Source organism: Crocuta crocuta, unplaced genomic scaffold (assembly GCF_008692635.1).
Source record: "Crocuta crocuta isolate KB4526 unplaced genomic scaffold, BGI_CrCroc_1.0 scaffold158, whole genome shotgun sequence".
NCBI classification, from domain to species: domain Eukaryota; kingdom Metazoa; phylum Chordata; class Mammalia; order Carnivora; family Hyaenidae; genus Crocuta; species Crocuta crocuta.
The window spans coordinates 2906181-2925882 of record NW_027532590.1 but is presented as its reverse complement, the minus strand read 5'-3'; the positions used below and the strand labels follow the sequence as shown (position 1 = coordinate 2925882).

The 19702-nt window shown below is 38.4% G+C and overlaps 1 protein-coding gene across 1 annotated transcript in view; it reads left to right on the top strand.

Annotated features, from left to right (window-relative positions):
• Positions 1–19702, top strand: part of GALNTL6 (polypeptide N-acetylgalactosaminyltransferase like 6) — a 1147170-nt gene that overhangs the window by 978087 nt on the left and 149381 nt on the right. The window contains exons 9-10 of the mRNA XM_077779662.1: positions 1010–1024; positions 7604–7641. Coding sequence (XP_077635788.1) covers positions 1010–1024; positions 7604–7641 — 53 coding nt within the window. The remainder of the gene's footprint in view (positions 1–1009; positions 1025–7603; positions 7642–19702) is intronic.

The following is a 19702-nucleotide window of genomic DNA, read 5'->3' as shown; positions in this document are numbered from 1 at the left end:
TCCTTGAAATCCTGAGTAGAACAAGAAATACTTAAGATTACTGGTCTTTCAGCATTTTCTTTAGAAAGATGGAATAACAGGGGCGTCTGGGTGGCTTAATCGGTTAAGCGTCCGACTTTCGCTTAGGTCATGATCTCGCCGTTCGTGGGTTCGAGCCCCGCGTCGGGCTCTGTGCTGACTGCCAGCTCGGAGCCTGGAGCCTGTTTCAGTCTGTGACTCCCTCTCTCTCTGACCCTCCCCTGCTCACGCCGTCTTCTCTCTCTCTCCTAGAAATAAATAAAAAACATTTAAAAAATTAAAAAAAAAAAAAAGAAAGAAAGAAAGAAAGATGGAATAACAATTGACCTCAGAGAAATATGATTGAATTAGAGGATCAGAAACTTTGGGTTGGATTCAAGTCAACATAGAGATGTTAAATAGCATCTATAAAGCAGAGTAACTACAGATTTTACTTAACAAAGGAGTCCAGAATCCATAAGGTAATGATAACTTTTCATAAAATCTTGGATTGTGTACAAGCTAAAATTACAATTACAAATAAAATGCATGTTTTGTTCAACTAAAAAGAACCTCTCTTAAGGACAAGAACGCATATTTATCATAATTTGGATAGACATGGCCACAAGTCATGCTATCGCCACAGAAATGGAGTAGTCTGGAATGCAGAGAAAACGAAAGGAAGTTGAACAGTGACCTAGTTATAAGATTGGTCACCAATCTAGTTTAATGTCCAAAGGGGCAAAGCACACTCTATATTTGATTCACACCTCCTTTGGTATCCAAAGGGACTCATCTTATCAGGGGTAGAAAGAGATGGTTGACTCTCAGCATCATGAATTCTAAGTTTCTCTAATATTTAATACCAGATAATGTTCAAACAATAACTAAGTGCTCTGCCTCATTAGACCAAGGCAGTAGCCAATAGGTAGTAAGGGAACAAAAAGTATTTAGATCGCCAAGGGGAAAGAGTAGCAAAGGTAGACCACAGTCAATATGAGCAATGTTCAAGTTCAGGGACACTTCAGTCCAAACTCTAGTGGGTATGGCAGCTTTAAGATTTTCCATGTTGGAGGGACTTAGGCACTGCCTTCTGATAGAGGACTTGTCCTGAAGCTACATTTAAAGAGCATGTTAGTTAAAGTAACTATTATGGACTGAATGTATGTGTCTTCTCAAAATTCATATGTTGAAATTCTAACCCCTAATGTTTTAATATTAAGAGGTGGAGACTTTGTGACCTAATTAGGTCATGAGGCTGATGCTTACATGAATAAGATTTGTGCCCTTATGAGAAGAAACATGAGAGGTTGCTCTTGCTCTCTACTCTCCACCATATCAGAACACAGTGAGAAGACAGCCATCTACAGGTTCTCACTGGCCACCAGATCTCCCAGGACCTTAATCTTGGAATGCTTGGCCTCCAAAACTGAGAAATAAATGTTTGTTGTTTAAACATCTGGTCTATAATTTGTTATAGGAGCCCAAATTGATTAAGATGGAAACCCTAGTAGTTTCTATAGTAAACAAACCCTGAAGCCTCAGGACTGGAGCACAATTCAAATACTTTTTCATTCTACTTCCAGTCAAGTATTTGAGGATCAGACTTCTGGGGATATGCAAGATATTCAGAAACACAGGTTCTAGGCTCCTGCTCTCCTAAGACTCCATCATCTTTTACAGCCTCAGAGCATTCACTTCTGGTACTAGAAGGAAAGAGGATGTAGCAAATCACATTAAAAAATGGTAACTTTGCCGTACTGTGTGGTAACAAATTTGCCGTAGGGTCAATCAGACTGTATTTTAATCCTTGCTTTATCACTTACAAAATTTATAGCAATAGATAAATTAATTGACTTCAATCAGAGGAGGGAGTTAAGATGGCCGAGAAGTAGGGGACCCTGGACTTTTCTTGTCCCTCAAACACAACTGTATTGGGGTCAGGTTGCTTGGAACACCCAGGAAATTGAACTGAGAACTGGCAGAAGTATCTCCATGGTTGGAAGGAGACAATGTGGCAGGTGTAAGATATGTGGAAGTGAATTGGGGAAGAGAAAAATGGCGGTGCCATGGAAGGGAAAGCACCCTTTCAATGGAGAGACAAAAAGGAGACAAAGAAAGAGAAGCTGAGAGAGTGTGGTGTTGGGGTCACACAAGAGGAAAGCCTCTCCGGACCATGGACTGGAGAGTGAGAGGTACTGAGTGTTGCAGAGTTTTTTGGAAACAGTGTTTGGAGCTCAAACTTTGAGCTTTTGGAAGTGTGTGACTTTCTCCAGGGCAGAGCTGTAGCATGCACTTTTGGGGAGAAAGAGGGAACTGGCCTCAGAGCTCAGAGTATCGTTTAGGGATCTCTGGGGCACACTGAGAGAGAACATTCCCCTTCCTGGAGTACTTTTGGAAGAGAGTACATTGCTTCAGCAAGGACAAAAGACCCTTCAGGCTCCAACAAAAGGCCCTCATTGGCAGGGGACAGAGGGACGCACAGAAGGCAGATAACCTGCTTGCTGCTTTTAGCAGTGCTACATCATAGATTCTGTGCACAATGCAGGCGTGGGACCATTTTTTCTGGGAAAAGGACATCAGACAGTGTGGAAAGGCTCTACTCTGGAGAAAGGGAGTGGATCTATGTGGTGCTGGGTCTCTTAAGATGTTGGGCTTTGAATTCTAACAGCATGCCAAAGAAAAAATACAAGAGATCTGTGGTGCAAGGTGAGCTGACTGCCGTAGCTATCCTTTGAGGGCTTCCTGAACAGCAGGAGATGTGAGATCTCTGTCTGGAGACAAGAGATTGGGTGGCACCATTTTTCTCCTCACACCAATATGGTGGAACTTCAGACAGCAACATAGTGGCCCCAGTGGAGGTGGGACACGCTTACACCAAGCCCTGACCCCTGTGCCTGGCAACTGTTTATATATTGGGGCAGGACTGACTCTAAGCCAATGCAGTGAGCCTCTCCTCCAGAAGACCAGCACGGGCACAACCCTGCATGCACTGAGTCTACTGAACATAGAGTGCTTCAAAGCATCACCTGCAGTTCTGATGGAAATAGGACGAGGCTTATTGTTTTTTTTCCTTTGGAATCAGACTTACAGTTTTTTATTTGTTAGTTTGTTTTTTATTGCCTTTTCTTGTTATTTTTTGGATCAGGCCTTCTTCTTTTTTCTTTTCTTTTTCTTTCTTTTTATTTTCTATTTCTTTGTAATTGGGCTTATAGTACTTTGTCTGCTTGGTTTCTTTTATTCCTTTCCTTTTTCTTTTCTTTTTTTTTTTTTTTGGATCATTTTTTTTCCAGTCTCAGTTTAACAAACAAAACAAGGAACATCTAGTTAAAGGCCCAAACACTCCCTACTGCAAGCAAAGAGGAGCTCTGCAGAGGACTGACCCAAAAAGTGCAACAGCAGGGTGCACACAGCACACACCAGAAACACTTCCTGAAGTGCCTGGCCCTGGACAGTGTATGAGCTCTTTAAAATATAACAGTACTCTCAGGTGCAGGAAACATAACAAGCTTTCAAAACATTCAAAACACAGAAACTTAGCCAAAATGACAAGATGAAGTAATTCTCCCCCAGAAAAAAGTTCAAGAAGAAATCACAGCCAGGTGCTTGCTCAAAACATATATAGACAATATATCTGAACAAGAATTTATAAAAACAGTCATAAGACTACTAGTGGGGCTTGAAAAAAGCATAGAAGACACCTGAGAAACCCTTGATGCAGAGATAAAAGACCTAAAATTAGTCAGGCTGATATAAAAAATGCTATAACTGAGATGAAAAAACCTACTGGATACAGTCACAGTCAGGACTTAAGAAGCAGAAGAGAAAATAGGTGATATAGAGGATATAATTATGGAAAATAATGAAGCTGAAAAGAAGAGGGAAAGAAAACTATCATATCATGAAGGAAGACTCAGGGAAATCAGCATTTCCATCAAGCAAAACAAATCCATATATAGGAGCTCCATAAGAAGAAGAGCAAAAAAAAAGGGAAGAAGGTTTATGTGAATAAATTTTAGCTGAGGTCTTCCTTAATCTGCAGAAGGAAACAGACTTTCAAGCTCAAGAAGCACAGAGAACAGCCCTCAAAAAACAAGCAAACAAATGAACAAATAGGTCAATACCAAGACATATCACAGTGAAACTTGCAAAATACAAAGATAAAGAGAGAATTCTGAAAGCAGCTAGGGACAAAATGTCCTTAACCTATAAGGGTAGACACATAAAGTTAGCAGCAGAACGTCCCACTGAAACTCGGCAGGCCACAAGGACTGGCATAAAATATTCAATGTGCTGAATGGGAAAAATATGCAGCCAAGAACTCTTTATCTGTCAAGGCTGTCATTTAGAGTAGAAGGAGGGATTGAGTTTTCCAAACAAAAACTAAAGGAGTTCATGACCACTTCCATGTGGTCCTGTGTGAAATATTTAGGGGGACTCTTTGAGTGGAACAGGAAAAAAAAAAAAAAAGAAAGAAACCAAAGCAACAAAGACCAGAAAGGATCAGAGAACATCACCAGAAATACCAACCCTATAGGTAACACAATAGCTCTAAATTCATATCTTTCAATAAGCACTATGAATGTAAATGGACTTAATGCTCCAGTCAAAAGATAGGGTATCGGAATGAATAAAAAAAGAAACAAGATCCCTCTATATGCTGCCTACAAGAGACTCATCTTAGACATAAAGACACCGGCAGATTGATAGTGAGGGGATAAAGAACCATCTATCATGCTAATGGACCTCAAATGTAAGCTGGAGTAGCCATACTTATATCTGACAAACTAGATTTTAGACCAAAGACTATAACAAGAGATGAAGAAAATCACTTTATCATAATTAAAGGGTCTGTCCTTTGAGAAGATAGAACAATTGTAAATATTTATGTTCCCAAGTTGGAAGGACCCAAATACATAAATCAATTAATAACAAACATAACTAAACTCATTGATAATAATACAATAATTGTATGTGACTTTAACACCCCACTTACAACTATGGACAGATCATCTAAGCAGAAAAATCAACAAGGAAACAATGGCTTTGAATGACACACTTGACTGGATGGCCTTATAATTATATTCAGAACATTATATCCTAAAGCAGCAGAGTACACATTCTTCTCAAGTAAACATGGAACATTCTCCAGAATATATCACATACTAGGTCACAAATCAATCCTCAACAACAAGTACAAAAAGATCAAGATCATACTATGAATATTTTTGGTTCACAATGCTATGAAACTTGAAGTCTACCACAAGAAATAAATTGGAAAGACCACAAATACATGGTGGTTAAAGAACATCCTATTAAAGAGTGCATGGTCAACTAAGAAATTAAAGAAAAATTTTTAAAAAATACATGGAAGCAAATAAAAATGAAAACATGACAGTCCAAACCTTTTGGAATGCAGCAAAGGCAGTCCTAAAAGGAAAGTATATTGCAATTTAGGCCTATCTCAAAAAACAAGAAAGTCCCAAATATACAACCTAATCTACACCTAAAGGAGCTATAAAAGGAAGAACAAATAAAGCCTAAATCCATCAGAAGGAAATAATAAAAGATTAGAGCAGAAATAAACTATGTAAAAACAACAACTACTAATACAAACAGTAGAACAAATCAATGAAACTAAGAACTGGTTATTTGAAAAGAATAAACAAAATTGTTAATCCCCTAGTCAGACTTCTCAAAAAGAAAAAAGAAAGGGCCCAAATAGAGAAAATCACAAATGAATGAGGAGAGATCCAAACCAACACCATGGAAATACAATTATAAGATACTATGAGAAGTTTTATGCCACAAACTAGGCAATCTGAAAGAAATAGACAGATTCCTAGAAATTCACAAACAACCAAAACTGAAATGAGAAGAAATAGAAAACTTGAACAGACTGATAGCCAGCAAACAAAGTGAATCAGTAATCAAAAATCTCCAAGCAAACAAGAGTCTTGGCCAGATGGCTTCTCAGAGGAATTCTACCAGACATTTAAAGAAGAGTTAATACCAATTCTTCTCAAACTGTTCCAAAAAATAAAAATGAAAAGAAAACTTCCAAACTCATTCTATGAAGCCAGCATTATTTTGATTCCAAAAAACAAAGACCCCACTAAAAAGGAGAATTAAAGACCAATATCCTTGGTGAACATGGATGCAAAAATTCTCAAGATACTAGCAAATTGAATTCAATAGTTCATTAAAAGAATTTTTCAGCACCACCACAACCAAATGGTATTTAAGTCCATAGGGCTGATTCAATATTTGTAAATCAACCCATGTGATACACCACTTTAAAAAAAAAAGAATAAGGGATGCCTGGTGGTTTAGTCAGTTGAGTGTCCGACTCTTTATTTTAGCTCAGGTCATGATCTCATGGTTTGTGGGATTGAGCCTTGCATCGGGCTCTGTGCTGACAGTGCAGGACCTTCTTGGATTCTTTCTCTCCCCGTCTCCCTTCCCCCCAACCTTGAAATAAGTAAATACACATTAAAAAATAAAAATAAATAAAAGAAAGGATAAGAACCATATGATTGTGTCAATAGATGCAGAAAAAGCATTTGACAAAATACAGCATTCATTCTTGATTTAAAAAAACAAACAAACCTCATCAGAGACACCTGGGTGGCTTACAGTTGATTTCAGCTCAAGTCATGATCTCATCATTCATGAGATCAAGCCCCACATTGGGCTCTGCACTGACATTGCAGATCCTGCTTGGGATTCTCTCTCTTTCTCACTCTCTCTTTTTCCTTCCCCTGCTCGCTCGCTCGCTCTCTCTCTCTCTCTAAAATAAATAAATAAACATTTTAAACATTAAAAAAAATCCCTTAACAAGTAGGGATAGATGGAACATATCCCAACATCATAAAGGCCATATGCAAAAGACCCACAACTAATATCATCCCCAATGTGAAAAAAGAACTGAGAGTCTTCCCCATATGGTAAGGAACAAGACAAGGAGCTCCATTCTCACCAATACTATTTAATATAGTATTGGAAGTCTTAGCCTCAGCAATCAGACAATGAAAAGAAATAAAGGGCATACAGATGAGCTAGAAAGAAGTCAAACTTTCTTTATTTGCAGATGGCATGATACTCTCTGTGGAAAACCTGAAAGACTCCACCAAAAAATTCCTAGAACTAATACATGAATTCAGCAAAGTCACAGGATATAAAATCAACATGCAGAAATCTGGTGTGTTTCTATACACCAATAACAAAGCAGCAGTAAAAGAAGTCAAGGAATTTATCTCATTTGTAATTACACCTAAAACAATAAGATAACTAGGAATAAACCTAACCAAAGGTGTAAAAGATCTGTACTCTGAAACCTATAGAACCCTTATGAAAGAAATTGAAGAGGACACAAAGAAATGGAAAAGTATTCTATGCTCATGGATTGGAAGGACAAACATTGTTAAAATGTCTATATTACACAAAGCAATCTACACATTTAATGCAATCCCTATCAAAATGCCACCAGCATTTTTCGCAGACCTAGAACAAACAATTCTAAAATTTGTATGGAACCACAAAAGGTCCCAAATAGCCAAAGCAATCCTGAAAAAGAAAAACAAAACTGGAGGCATCACGATTCCAGATTTCAAGTTATATTATAAAGCTATAGTCATCAAGACAGTATGGTACTGACACAAAAACAGACACATAGATCAATGGAACAGAAGAGAAAACCCAGAAATGGACCCACAACTGTATGGTCAACTAATCTTCAACAAAGCAGAAAAGAACATCTGATGGGGGAAAAAAGTCTTTTCAACAAATGGTGCTGCGAAAACTGGACAGTGACATGGAGAAGAATGAAATTGGATCACTTTCTTAACCATACACAAAAATAAATTCAAAATAGGCGAAAGACCTAAATGTGAGACAGGAAACCATCAAAATCCTAGAGGAGAACATAGGCAGCAATCTATTTGACCTCAGCTGGAGCAATTTTTTATGAGATGTGTCACTGAAGGCAAGGGAAATAAAGGAAACATGAACTACTGGGACCTCATCAATATAAAAAACTTCTGCACAGTGAAGGAAACAATCAACAAAACTAGAAGGCAGCCTACAGAATGGGAAATTTTTGCAAGTGGCAACTCTGATAAAGAGTTAGATGCAAAATCTATAAAGAACTTATCAAACTCAACACCCAAAAGCAAACAACCCAGTGAAGAAATGGACACAAAACATGAATAGACACTTTTCCAAAGACATCCAGGTAGCTAACAGATACATGAAAAGAGGCTCAACATTACTCACCATCAGGGAAATACAAATCTAAACCATGTTGAAATACCAGCTCACATTTGTCAGAATGTCTAAAATTAACAATATAAGAAACATCAGGTGTTGGCAAGTATGCAGAGAAAGGGGAACACTTTTGCTCTGCTGATGGAAATACAAACTGATGCAGCCACTCTGGAAAACAGTATGGAGTTTTCTCAAAAGCCAAAAATAAAATTACCCTGTGATCCAGCAATTGCACTGTTAGATATTTACCCAAAGGATACAAAGAAACAGATTCGAAGGGGAACATGCACCCCAATGTTTATGGCAGCATGATCAACTATAGCCAAATTATGGAGAGAACCCAAATGTCCATCAACTGATGAATGGCTAAAAGAAGATGTGGTATATATATATATACACATACACACACACACACACACACACACACACATATATATATATATAATGGGATATTAGTCACCCATCATAAAAAAATGAAATCTTGCCACTTGCAACCATGTGGATGGAACTAGAGTATATTATGCTAAATGAAATAAGTCAGTTAGAGAATGACAAACAGCATATGATTTCACTCATATGTGGAATTTAAGAAACAAAACACATGAACATATGGGAGGGGGAACAAGAGAGGAAAATAAACGACAAGAAACTATTAACAATAGAGAACAAACTGAGGGCTGATGGAGGGAGGTGTGTGGGGAATGGGCTGGACAGGTGATGGATATTATGGAGGGCACTTGTGATGAGCACTGGGTGTTGTATGCAAGTGGTGAATCACTGAATTCTACTCCTGATATCAATATTGCACTCTATGTTAAGTAACTAAAATTTATTCATGTTTTTAAAAAATTGACTTCATTCAACCTTCACTAAGATTTCCCTTCAGTAAACTGAGAATAAACATGCCTACCACAGGATTATCTAGTGTGGTGGACAGAGTCTAATGGTGGCTGTCAATTCCTACTGCTGGTGTTCCTGCCCTTGTATGGTCTCCTCCCCTTGAGTGGGGCAGGATCAGTGTATTAGTCTTCCCAGGCTGTTATAAAAAAATACTATAGATTGGGTATCTTAAGCAACAGACATTAATCTCTCATAGCTCTGGAGGTTGAGAGTCAAATTTCAAGGTGCTAGAAGATTCAGTTTCTGGTAAGGGCAGATGGCTTGCAAATGATTTGGCTTGCAGATGACTGCCTTCTTGCTGTTTCTTCACATGGCAGAGAGAGAGAACTCTGGTCTTTCTTCCTCTTCTCATACAGACACTGCTCTCCTCAGGAGAGCTCATCCTGATGACCTCATCCAAACCCAATTACCTTCCAGAGTTTCCATCTCTAAATACCATCCTATGAGGCTCAACTGCTAAAGTATCTTTTTGTATGCTCAGTTGGATATTGGGGAAAGTCTAGTTTCTTGCTCTTGTAGGACTGACAATTTCAGTTTTTGCTGGCTGTTGGCTGAAGGCCACCCACAGTCCCTTGCCGGGTGGGACTTTGCAACATAGCATTTGCTTCCTCAGTACTAGCGAGAGAGAAATTCCAGTAAGATGTGTGCTACTATTTTGTGTAACATAATCACTCAATCACATACAGGTAATCATGTATATCCATCATCCTTACTGTATCCTCTTAGAGGCGAGTCACTGATTGCTACAGCCCAAGTGAGTGTATCCCTCTGAAATTTATGTGTTTAAGCCCCAACCCCACAATGTGATCTGATCGTGGTCATGAATATCTGATCTCCATGATAGCACCTCTTAGTCAAAGGCTTTTACTCTCCCCACCCACCCACTCATTCATGTAATTGCCCGGTATTCAAGGTGACTAACTAGTTAATCATATAAACTAACATGTGCTAATAGCTTATTGCATTCTGACACTCAGGTAACATATTTGGTTTGTGAGAAAAACATTATGAGGGAGAATATCTGCCAGATTTATATTCTTAATATAATTTTTATGTTTTTGCTTTATGGGAACCTTCTTTCCAAAGCGGACTCTGCCAAATGTCCTATATCGCATTGGCAAAGTGATTTAACCTCTTCATAAAATATAGGGAGGAGATTCAATGACCTCCAGTATCCTCTCCAGCTCTATATTTCCATGTTTTTGTTTTAGTCTTTCCTTGGTAATCTCCGATGACTTGTTATTTGTGCCAAATGTGCTAGCCAACAGTTAGGAGCCTGCATAATCTGGCCCCAATCTTACTTTCTGGGTATGTTCACTGCACATATCTTATATTTAAGTCAAACTCTCCCACTCAAGTTTTCTTTTTCTTTTTTTTTTAATTTTTTTTAATGTTTTATTTATTTCTAGGAGAGAGAGAGAGAGACAGCGTGAGCAGGAGAGGGTCAGAGAGAGAGGGAGACACAGACTCTGAAATAGGCTCCAGGCTCTGAACTGGCAGTCAGCACAGAGCCTGATGCGGGGCTTGAACCCACGAACCACGAGATCATGACCCAAGCAAAGTCAGACGCTCAACCGACTAAGCCACCCAGGTGCCCCTAAAAGAAACTATATTCTAAATCTAAGCCAAACTGTGTTTTATTTCAAACAAAAGCAAACAAAAAGCAAGAGAGCCACTATGAAGAGGGTATAATTATGCAAGTGGAAAGCCAGCCCAGATTTTGAGAACTTAAGGGGGGAAAAAAAAGGTATTGCACAAAGATGGGTTTCACAAATGGCTTTTAAAAATGTGTTGCACGTACCACTGGTGATGCTTGAGATTGTCTAAGTGGCAAGGACACACACATGCTATTTTTTATATTTCAAATTTCTTGTAATTTTTTCTGGAAAAAAAATAAACAGTTTCAAGGAGAGTTTTGCTCAGGATGAAGCTCAATTAGAGCTGTACAAAGACCTACACAAATGACTTCAGCTTAGGACACAGTGACCCGTACGTCATCTAACTGGAACCAAGGTCGGGAAATCTCACTGGAACGTTCGGTTTCTCACTTCTCCCATCTTGATCTTAGGCCATTTCCTAAGCATTTCTGAATATAAATCATAAAGTCCTCTCAAGACTTTTCAGCTCTGGAGTATTTGTTTTTAAGAGAATACATTATATCCCTCATCATGTCAACACGCTTTCTACCAATGTTCCTGAATTTCCTCCACATGTAACATTTCATTTTTGTGCAGCTCTGCTTTCCCAAGGCCACTGTCTCCTGCTGTGCTATGCAGCTTGAGTGATTAAGGATCTTTGTTACTGCTAAAGTGCCTCTCTCCTTCCTGGGAGAGGCCTGGCCCTTGATTTGCAGCAGACTTCCCACTGTCTGTGGTGCAATTATGATGTGTCAGTTTGTTTTCAGTCTTTGTCTCTGGTGGGCCAGGTCCAGCTGAGCATCTCCTTCCCAGTGGCCCAGCACAGAGCTCCACGCTGTTACTGCTTGCCATTGACAGTTGACCTCTTCCTCTCTGAGGACTATCGTTTCTGAAACAATACTGTACTTTCCTTCATTTACTGAAAACTGCTTCATCTGTTGCATTATTATCTCCACTTATTTCAATTTCTAATCAACACATTGGGTCCTTTCTGTTGATTCTTAATGATTTTGCATTATCCTTCTTCTGGCCACTCGATGATTCCTGGCATTGTTACTTTCTTCAATGAGTGATGAAGACCAACTCACATCTGACATCAGATATAGCTCAAAAGAGCCAGATAGATCAGTTTGACAAAATAAGAAATTAAAAAATGGTGAAAACTAGGGGAACAGTTGTTTAATATAACTTAACACAAAGACCACGCGTCCTCACAAACTTTCAAGTCATTTAAAATATCATATTCTATGGGTGCTTATTTTCCAACCTTCTTAACCTTTCTTTATATATATATATATTCTTTATTCTTTATTTATATCTTTATTATTTATTCCAATCTTCTTAACCTTTTGAGGTTAATTTCATTAACCTGTTGAGGGATTTCTGTATTCATGCTTTAAAAGGAGATGGGAAAAGACAATACAAAGTCAAGAAAACATCAGAAGTCAGGACTATACCTGCAAAGCAGAACCATTCCTGATTGTTGTTATTCACTTCCTAAAAATAGGAAGCAATCTTGTTCTCTTTGTAGACTGATACAGCATGAAGGCTCATTGACTATGATGTCTCCCCCCTCTATGGCTGGCTTCACAACAGCTTCAAATTAAGAGCAGGTATTACAGAGGGACAATAAAGTCTCCAACCTCATCAGCATTTAGCTATTTTATTCTTTATGGTGAAGTGGATTCCAGTGTGTTTTGTTTTGTGGGTTTTTTTGTCAAGTCTATTTTTGAGAAACCACTTTCACAGCTTTTACAAGAAAATGTCACTGTGCCTCTGATGCAGGCAAGGGGGAATCTAATTTCATTATAGTTAAGTGTCTGACTCCCCATTACCCTCCATAATAGCGTAACATGGTATATTATAGGGCTTTAATAAATAGGAAGGATGTGGGTTGCAGCACATTTTAGTAGAAACCAAATTACTTTGGGCCACACATCTGCCTCTTCAGTTCATCCTATTTGCCACAGTTTCACAACCTAATTACAGGATTTTCTGAAAATTGCTGTCCAGCAGTAACTGGATGACCTTCTTTATGCAGCAGAGACAGGCAGCTCCATTGGCTTCAGTCTTCATCCCTGTCACCATGTAATTGTATTGGACTTCCATGTTAATCCCCGTAGGCAGGAAGTAAATGAAATATTATAATTACCTTTTATTCCCTTTCCCCTGAAGCCTGGATTAGGACAGTGTGTGTCCAAAGAAGAGAAGAGGGATACTGACTCTAAGAGTATTACTGATGATCTGATCAAAGGGAAATGGTCGGTCTCATCCCCAGCTTTTTGGCTGAACACAAGCCACATCATTAGCCATACATCTCATTCACTTAACAAAGTGTAAGGTCCCTGTCTGTTTAAATCAGGATCACTGTGGGACATGTTGGAGGGATCCTGGAGAAAAAGCCTTATTATATCGGTGTATATGTGCAAAGCATGGGAATTTGAAAGGATACCTGAAGGAAAAGGAGAGACGAACAGAGCTTAAAGAGAGAATGGGCATTGTCAAACTATCCAAAACAATATATACAAAAGCTCACTGCTCCTCTTTTTGAGGTAATTGTATTGGGTTCATTTAATCAAAATAACTAAGAGTGATGTGAGTTTCTGAAAGGGTGCATGAATTTAGGGCTATAGTTCTCTAGGCTTTTAGAAAGGGCTTTTAAAATCCAATGACTCTTTAATGAATGAGATAAAAGCAATTCTCTGAATCTAAGTTCTATTCATGAGCCTGTTCTGCTACTAAAATAAGAAGTATAAAAATAATCCCTAATAAAGCAAATCATGACTGAGGAAGGAAATGGCTCATCACTGTGTTTCATTTGCCTTTGGTAGAGGTGGGCTGAGTGTAACTGGAGACTAATCACCGGTGACCTGTTGTCCCCCATTACTCTGAGGGCAATTCTTTGAAAATGTAAAAAGAATGAAGTTCACTTAATTTCTACTTCCCTCCTGAAGAGTACCAAGCTGGAACAAGAGTCCATGTCCTTGAGAAGTACCTTTTGAGTTGTACTTTCTGGGAATTATATTGTATGGATCTAATTTCCCAAAATGCATCTTTCCATAGCTCAGCAAAAGCAGGATGAAAAAGAGGTGGCATTCCCTTTAGCCAGGTGACTCCTCTGAAAAAGAAACAACTCTTCTCAATTTAAAGTACTACTTTCACTGAGTATTCAGTTGTATGTTCATATTTTATTTATCGTGTGTCAACTTTGGCATTGTGATCAGAGCTAGGACAGCAGAATAAGGGAAAAATAAACGACGTGTCTCCTTTCATGGAGTTCGTACTCCAGTAGCCATCCAGGAAAGTAAATCTAGCACACCAAACATGAAAGTGCTGTGAGATGTAAAGCAAGGTATGGAGGTAGACAGTGCAGGTAGAGGGGTTGGGGAGTTATTTTCAGTACGATGGTCAGGAAGTCCTCTCCTATGATATCACTTGAGAAGGAAACTGAATAGAAGGTAATGCAGCTTCATAGGAAACTTCGGCTGGGACATGTCCGGGTGTTCTAGGACAGCATAAATACCAATGGGGTTGGAGCAGAATGAGCAAGGAGAAAAGGGAGGTGGTAGCAGATAGAATCAAAGACTGAGCAGGCATCCAGGACATGAAGAGCCCTGTGGGCCAGGGTGAGGGCTGTGGGCTTTCTGTGAGTGACAGAGGAGGCCACTGAAAGGTTTGAGCAGAAAAGTAACGTGATATGATGGATATTTCAGGAGTTACTCTGGCCACCATGTGAACAATGAGTTGTAAATGTGGGCATGGGAAGACTAATTAGACTATTTAAGAGAAGGGACACCTGGGTAGCTCAGTCGCTTGAACGTCTGACTTGGGCTCAGGTCATGATCTCATGGTTTGTGAGTTTGAGCCCCACATCAGGCTCTCTACTGTCAACAAAAGAGTCTGCTTCAGATCCCCTCACTCTCTCTTTTTCTCTCTCTCTGCCCCTCCCTCACTCGCATGTTTGCTCTCTCTCTCTCTCTAAAAAATAAACTTTTTTTAAAGTTAAAAAAAATAAGAAAAGCTGAAGGCATAGGCTGGCTTCTTTTTAGAAAGTCGTTTTGTAACCTCCTCATGAAATTATTGATTCAAGCAAAGATGGTCATTTTGGTCAACTATCAGGTGAATGACTGATAGAACACTGGCTATTAATATGGTGCCAACACAACACTGCACAGATGTCTTTCTGGTCACAAGGGGGAAAGCATAACTCCACCATTAAGGGATCATGTGGTCATCGCTCTCACACAGAACTCAAACTGAGCTTGGTAGGACAACTATGTGTCTCTTCCTATGATGCAGTGAAAACTACACAAAGAGTATAATAACTGAAAATGTTTAAATTTAATATCATCAATTCTTTCAACCTAACATCCAAGGCATAGAGAAACAGGATAAACAATAATAAGAGGCTGCAAGGCAAATACAGAAGGTTGGAAATTCTGCAGGGCAAAAGATCCACTCTCTTCAGCAAGTCAGTGTAAATACAAAGGGGGTATTCTGTTAAATAGAAAAAAAGACAGGGGCTCAACAGGTTAATGAAATTAACCTCAAAAGGTTAAGAAGATTGGAATAAATAATAAAGACATAAATAAAGAATAAAGAATATATACATATATGTATATATATATATACATATATATATATAAAAAGAAAGGTTAAGAAGGTTGGAAAATAAGCACCCATAGAATATGATATTTTAAATGACTTGAAAGTTTGTGAGGATGCGTGGTCTTTGTGTTAAACTGATCTATCTGGCTCTTTTGAGCTATATCTGATGTCAGATGTGAGTTGGTCTTCATCACTCATTGAAGAAAGTAACAATGCCAGGAATCATCGAGTGGCCAGAAGAAGGATAATGCAAGGGCATTAAGAATCAACAGAAAAAGGACCCAATGTGTTGATTAGAAATTGAAATAAGTGGAGATAATAATGCAACAGATGAAGCAGGTTTCAGCAAACGAAGGGAAGTACAGTATTGTTTCAGAAACAGTTATATTAAACAACTGTTCCCCTAGTTTTTGCCATTTTTTAATTTGCAAAGGAAGAAATAGGGAGATAAGGTTATATCTACTTAATACAAACAACATCTCCATGGCCTGTTTGACACAGCATGGGAGAAGGTTTAACATAGCATATGTTGACAGCTAATCTAAGCAGTTAAGATACAAAGAACAATCACACAAGTATTTGAATTATCCAAATTACCTGATCATATCATCAGATAACTATAGAGCAAGGGAACCCTGGGTGCTTTAGGCTTAAAACAGCTACTGAGACCATCAGAGGGTTGGTACATAAAAACAAAATATCTGAATCATCATGATCCGTTAATCCTCACTTTTTTTTAGTTTTAAAAATTTTAACTTATTTTTAATAATGGTTTATTGAGATATAAGTGATACACACACACACACACAAAGCTGTGTGTACAAATAATACAATTTGATGAATCTGGACATAGTACGGGTGATCTTTCACTGACAACTTTAGTAAATTTTGCCTTCTTAGGTAGAAGAGTTATTTTTTCTTATTTTTTTAAAATCTTTTTTTATTTTTGAGAGAGAGAGAGACAGAGACAGAGAGCTAGCAGAGGAGGAACAGAGAGGGAGACACAGAATCCAAAGCAGGCTCCAGGCTCTGAGCTGTCAGCACAGAGCCCATTGTGGGGCTCAAACTCATGAACAGCGACTTCATGACCTAAGCTGAAGTGGACGCTTAACCAACTGAGCCACCCAGGCGCCCCAGCCCCATGCATCAAAGAGCAGTTAAGAACAGAGGCTCCAAAGACAGATTGGACCTGCATGTGGCTGCCAGACCCGCTCCTTACTATCCATTTGCTCTGTGCTTTGTGTTCCCCATGGGGTTACTGCAAGAATTAAATAAAATAAAACATGTAAGGCAATGAAAACAGTACCTGAGGCTGGAATTATTTAATAAATGTTATCAGTTATGTTTATCTTCATTAAATATCATGAATAGACAAAAACCATAATAAAAAGAGTAAAAAACCTGTTATCTTGAAAGGTGTATCTTAAAATAGATCAGGTTTAACTATTACAGACCTCTGTCTGTCCTTTATAGTGTTCCATTCCATTTGACACTTCTGTGTTGGTTCTGTACATATTCCTTTGGGCCATATGTTTTTTAATGATAAAACTGTAACCAACTTGAGGTCAGATATTACCTCTTACTCAAATGCTCATGAAACTGCAGCATATTATATAGTAATATAGCATTAGTGTTTTCATTGTGTTTAAGAGCTGTGAAATCAGACAGCCCTTTGTGTTTTTTTAAAGTTTATTTATTTTGAAAGATAGAGAAAGAGATTGTACATGCCCAAGTAAGGGGATGGGGAGAGGGAGGGAGAGAGAGAAAATCCCAAGGAAGCTCTGTGCTGTCAGTGAGGATCCCAACTCAGGGCCTGCTCTCATGAATCATGAGATCATGACCTGAGCCAAAATCAGGAGTCGGACACATAACAGACTGACTTACCCAGGTGCCCCTAAGCAGCTCTTTGTTTTTAAGAAAGTCTGGTAGAAGAATAATGAGAAAAACTAGGACCTAATAGCTTTTAAATGCATCAAATGCATTATGATGAAATTCATTGCTGACCAACTACGTACCATTGGACCCCATTGATCTTTATTTCACAATGAAAAAGCAGATTTATTCAGGTTAAATTTCCCCAGCCTTTAACTTAAAAGAAAAACATCAGCCTCTGTGACTCAGTTCTTTGTTTCAAAAGAAAATGTCCTGTGGAGGAATATCATAATATATGTGCTAAGCAACCAGATGTTCTATGAAGAGGGGCTATGGAAACCAGGAAAACTAATAAATACTGCATATGAAATAAACTATATTTTACTCTAGTCTTTCCAAATGAAGTAAGAGAAGATTTTCCTAAGTTAGTGAGAAGGAAAGGAGACATACAAATGACCCCTAAAATCATTATTAACATACAGCGGTTAAAACCAAAGCACATCAATGAAGCTCAAACCGATGGTATTGTACTCAGCCATTAGTGGATTTTATAGGTAATATTTTTTATACTGTAATTTAGCAATAGTTACTTACCAACTTGGAAATACTCTTTCCCTGATAATTTTGACTGTTTTTGCTTAATAACTGCAGTACTTAATTGAATACAAAATCCCATATGGCCTCTTCATATATACATGTCACTTTGCCCATCAGCAATATTGACAACATCAGGAAAAACTGTCTACTGCTCAAGGCATCATGTTTAGCCTGCAAAAGAGAAACTTGGATGTTTTTTTCTTTTGTCATGAAAACTGGAGACTGCATTATTCAAAATGATTGATAGGATATATACACTAATCTTCATCAACTTCATTCAGCAGAGAAAATATCCTAGAATCCACTGAAATGCACTGAGTTAGATGAGATTTAAGAAGCTGGTGAGAAACATACTTTTCGTTTCATCTGTAGTATATGCCTAAACTTGCCTCTTTCTGGAACTCTGATAAGCTTCGCAGAGGGTACTGCATGGCTTGGCTTTTGTTTGTGTGTGTGTTTTCTGTAATTCAACACCATTTTCAAAACAGCTACTAAACAGAGGCTTTCACTTCTTGAATGGTTCCAAGTATAGTTCAGGAGGACTTGAATAAGCCAACCATGGTTACCATGGTGAGATCAATGTTGTGTTCAAATTACACAGGAAGAGAGGCAAGGTGAAGATTGCATGGAACTGGAAGGCTGGTTTGCTGCATGTCTACCATGGGTTTTGAACTTTTGTTCAGTACTGCCAACAAGCTCTCTCTTCCTGACTTAGAAATACTCTTACATGCTTTCTTTTCAGACTCTATCACTTTGCCTATTCTTACCCCCTTACAAAAACCACATAGCAATCCAGCCACATTACTCTGTCAATACTTTCTTCCCTCTCTTAGCCAGTGTCCGACTCAGTTCGGGCTGTTATAACAAAATAACACAGCCTGGGCAACTTGTAAGCAACAGAAATTTGTTTCTCACAGATCTGAGGTTGGGAAGTCCAGGGTCAAGGCACCAATTTGGTCGCCTTTTGGTGAGAAGCAGAGCACTTCTCTGTATCCTCACATGGTAGAAAGGCAGGGATCTCTCTGGAGACTCTTCTATAAGGAACAAACCCCATTCATGAAGGTTCCACTTTCATGACTTAACCCTCGCAAAGGTCCCACTTCTTAATACCATCCTCTCTGAAGGCTACGATTTCAACATATGAATTGGGTGGACATGAGTGCCATATGCAGACCATACCATACAGGATCACAAATAAGTAGAATGGAACTCACCTAGTAAACTGTGGAATGGCTTACGGTGTTGAAGAAACCCTAAGGAAGAAGGAACTATTTAGAAGTACTAAAATAATTTGTGAAATTAAATAAGAATGCTGTGTTCATATTTAGAAGGTGGCATAAGTCACTTTTGTAGGAGTCTATTCTGTTTCTATTTGAGTGTGCTATTTCCCTTGGAAAAGCCATGATATGTCTACCTCAGTTTCAGCTATGAATACGTCTAAGTCATTTAAAAGGGCTAATGGGAAAAGTTGATCAATAATGCTTCAGATACTCAAAAGAGAGTTTATTTTAATCTATTAGGGATTTCAAAGCTAACTGTGAAGTTAAGGCATATTACATATATTAGATTGGGTTTATCAAATATTTATTTCCTTTTTTCTTTACATAGTTTTTGATGCTTTTTTTCTATTTGTATTTTTGCTCCTGATTTTAAAAGATTTCAGATAATTTTGGAAGGAGGTAGGCATCAACCCAAATAAAATGAAACTCTTAAATGAAAGCAAATTATCAGTGGAACAATACCCATGCAGTGTCACTGTCTTAATTATAGTTACATTATTGGATCTCTATGCCTGAAAGGATTTGGGTTTTGCTATCTTCCTAGAA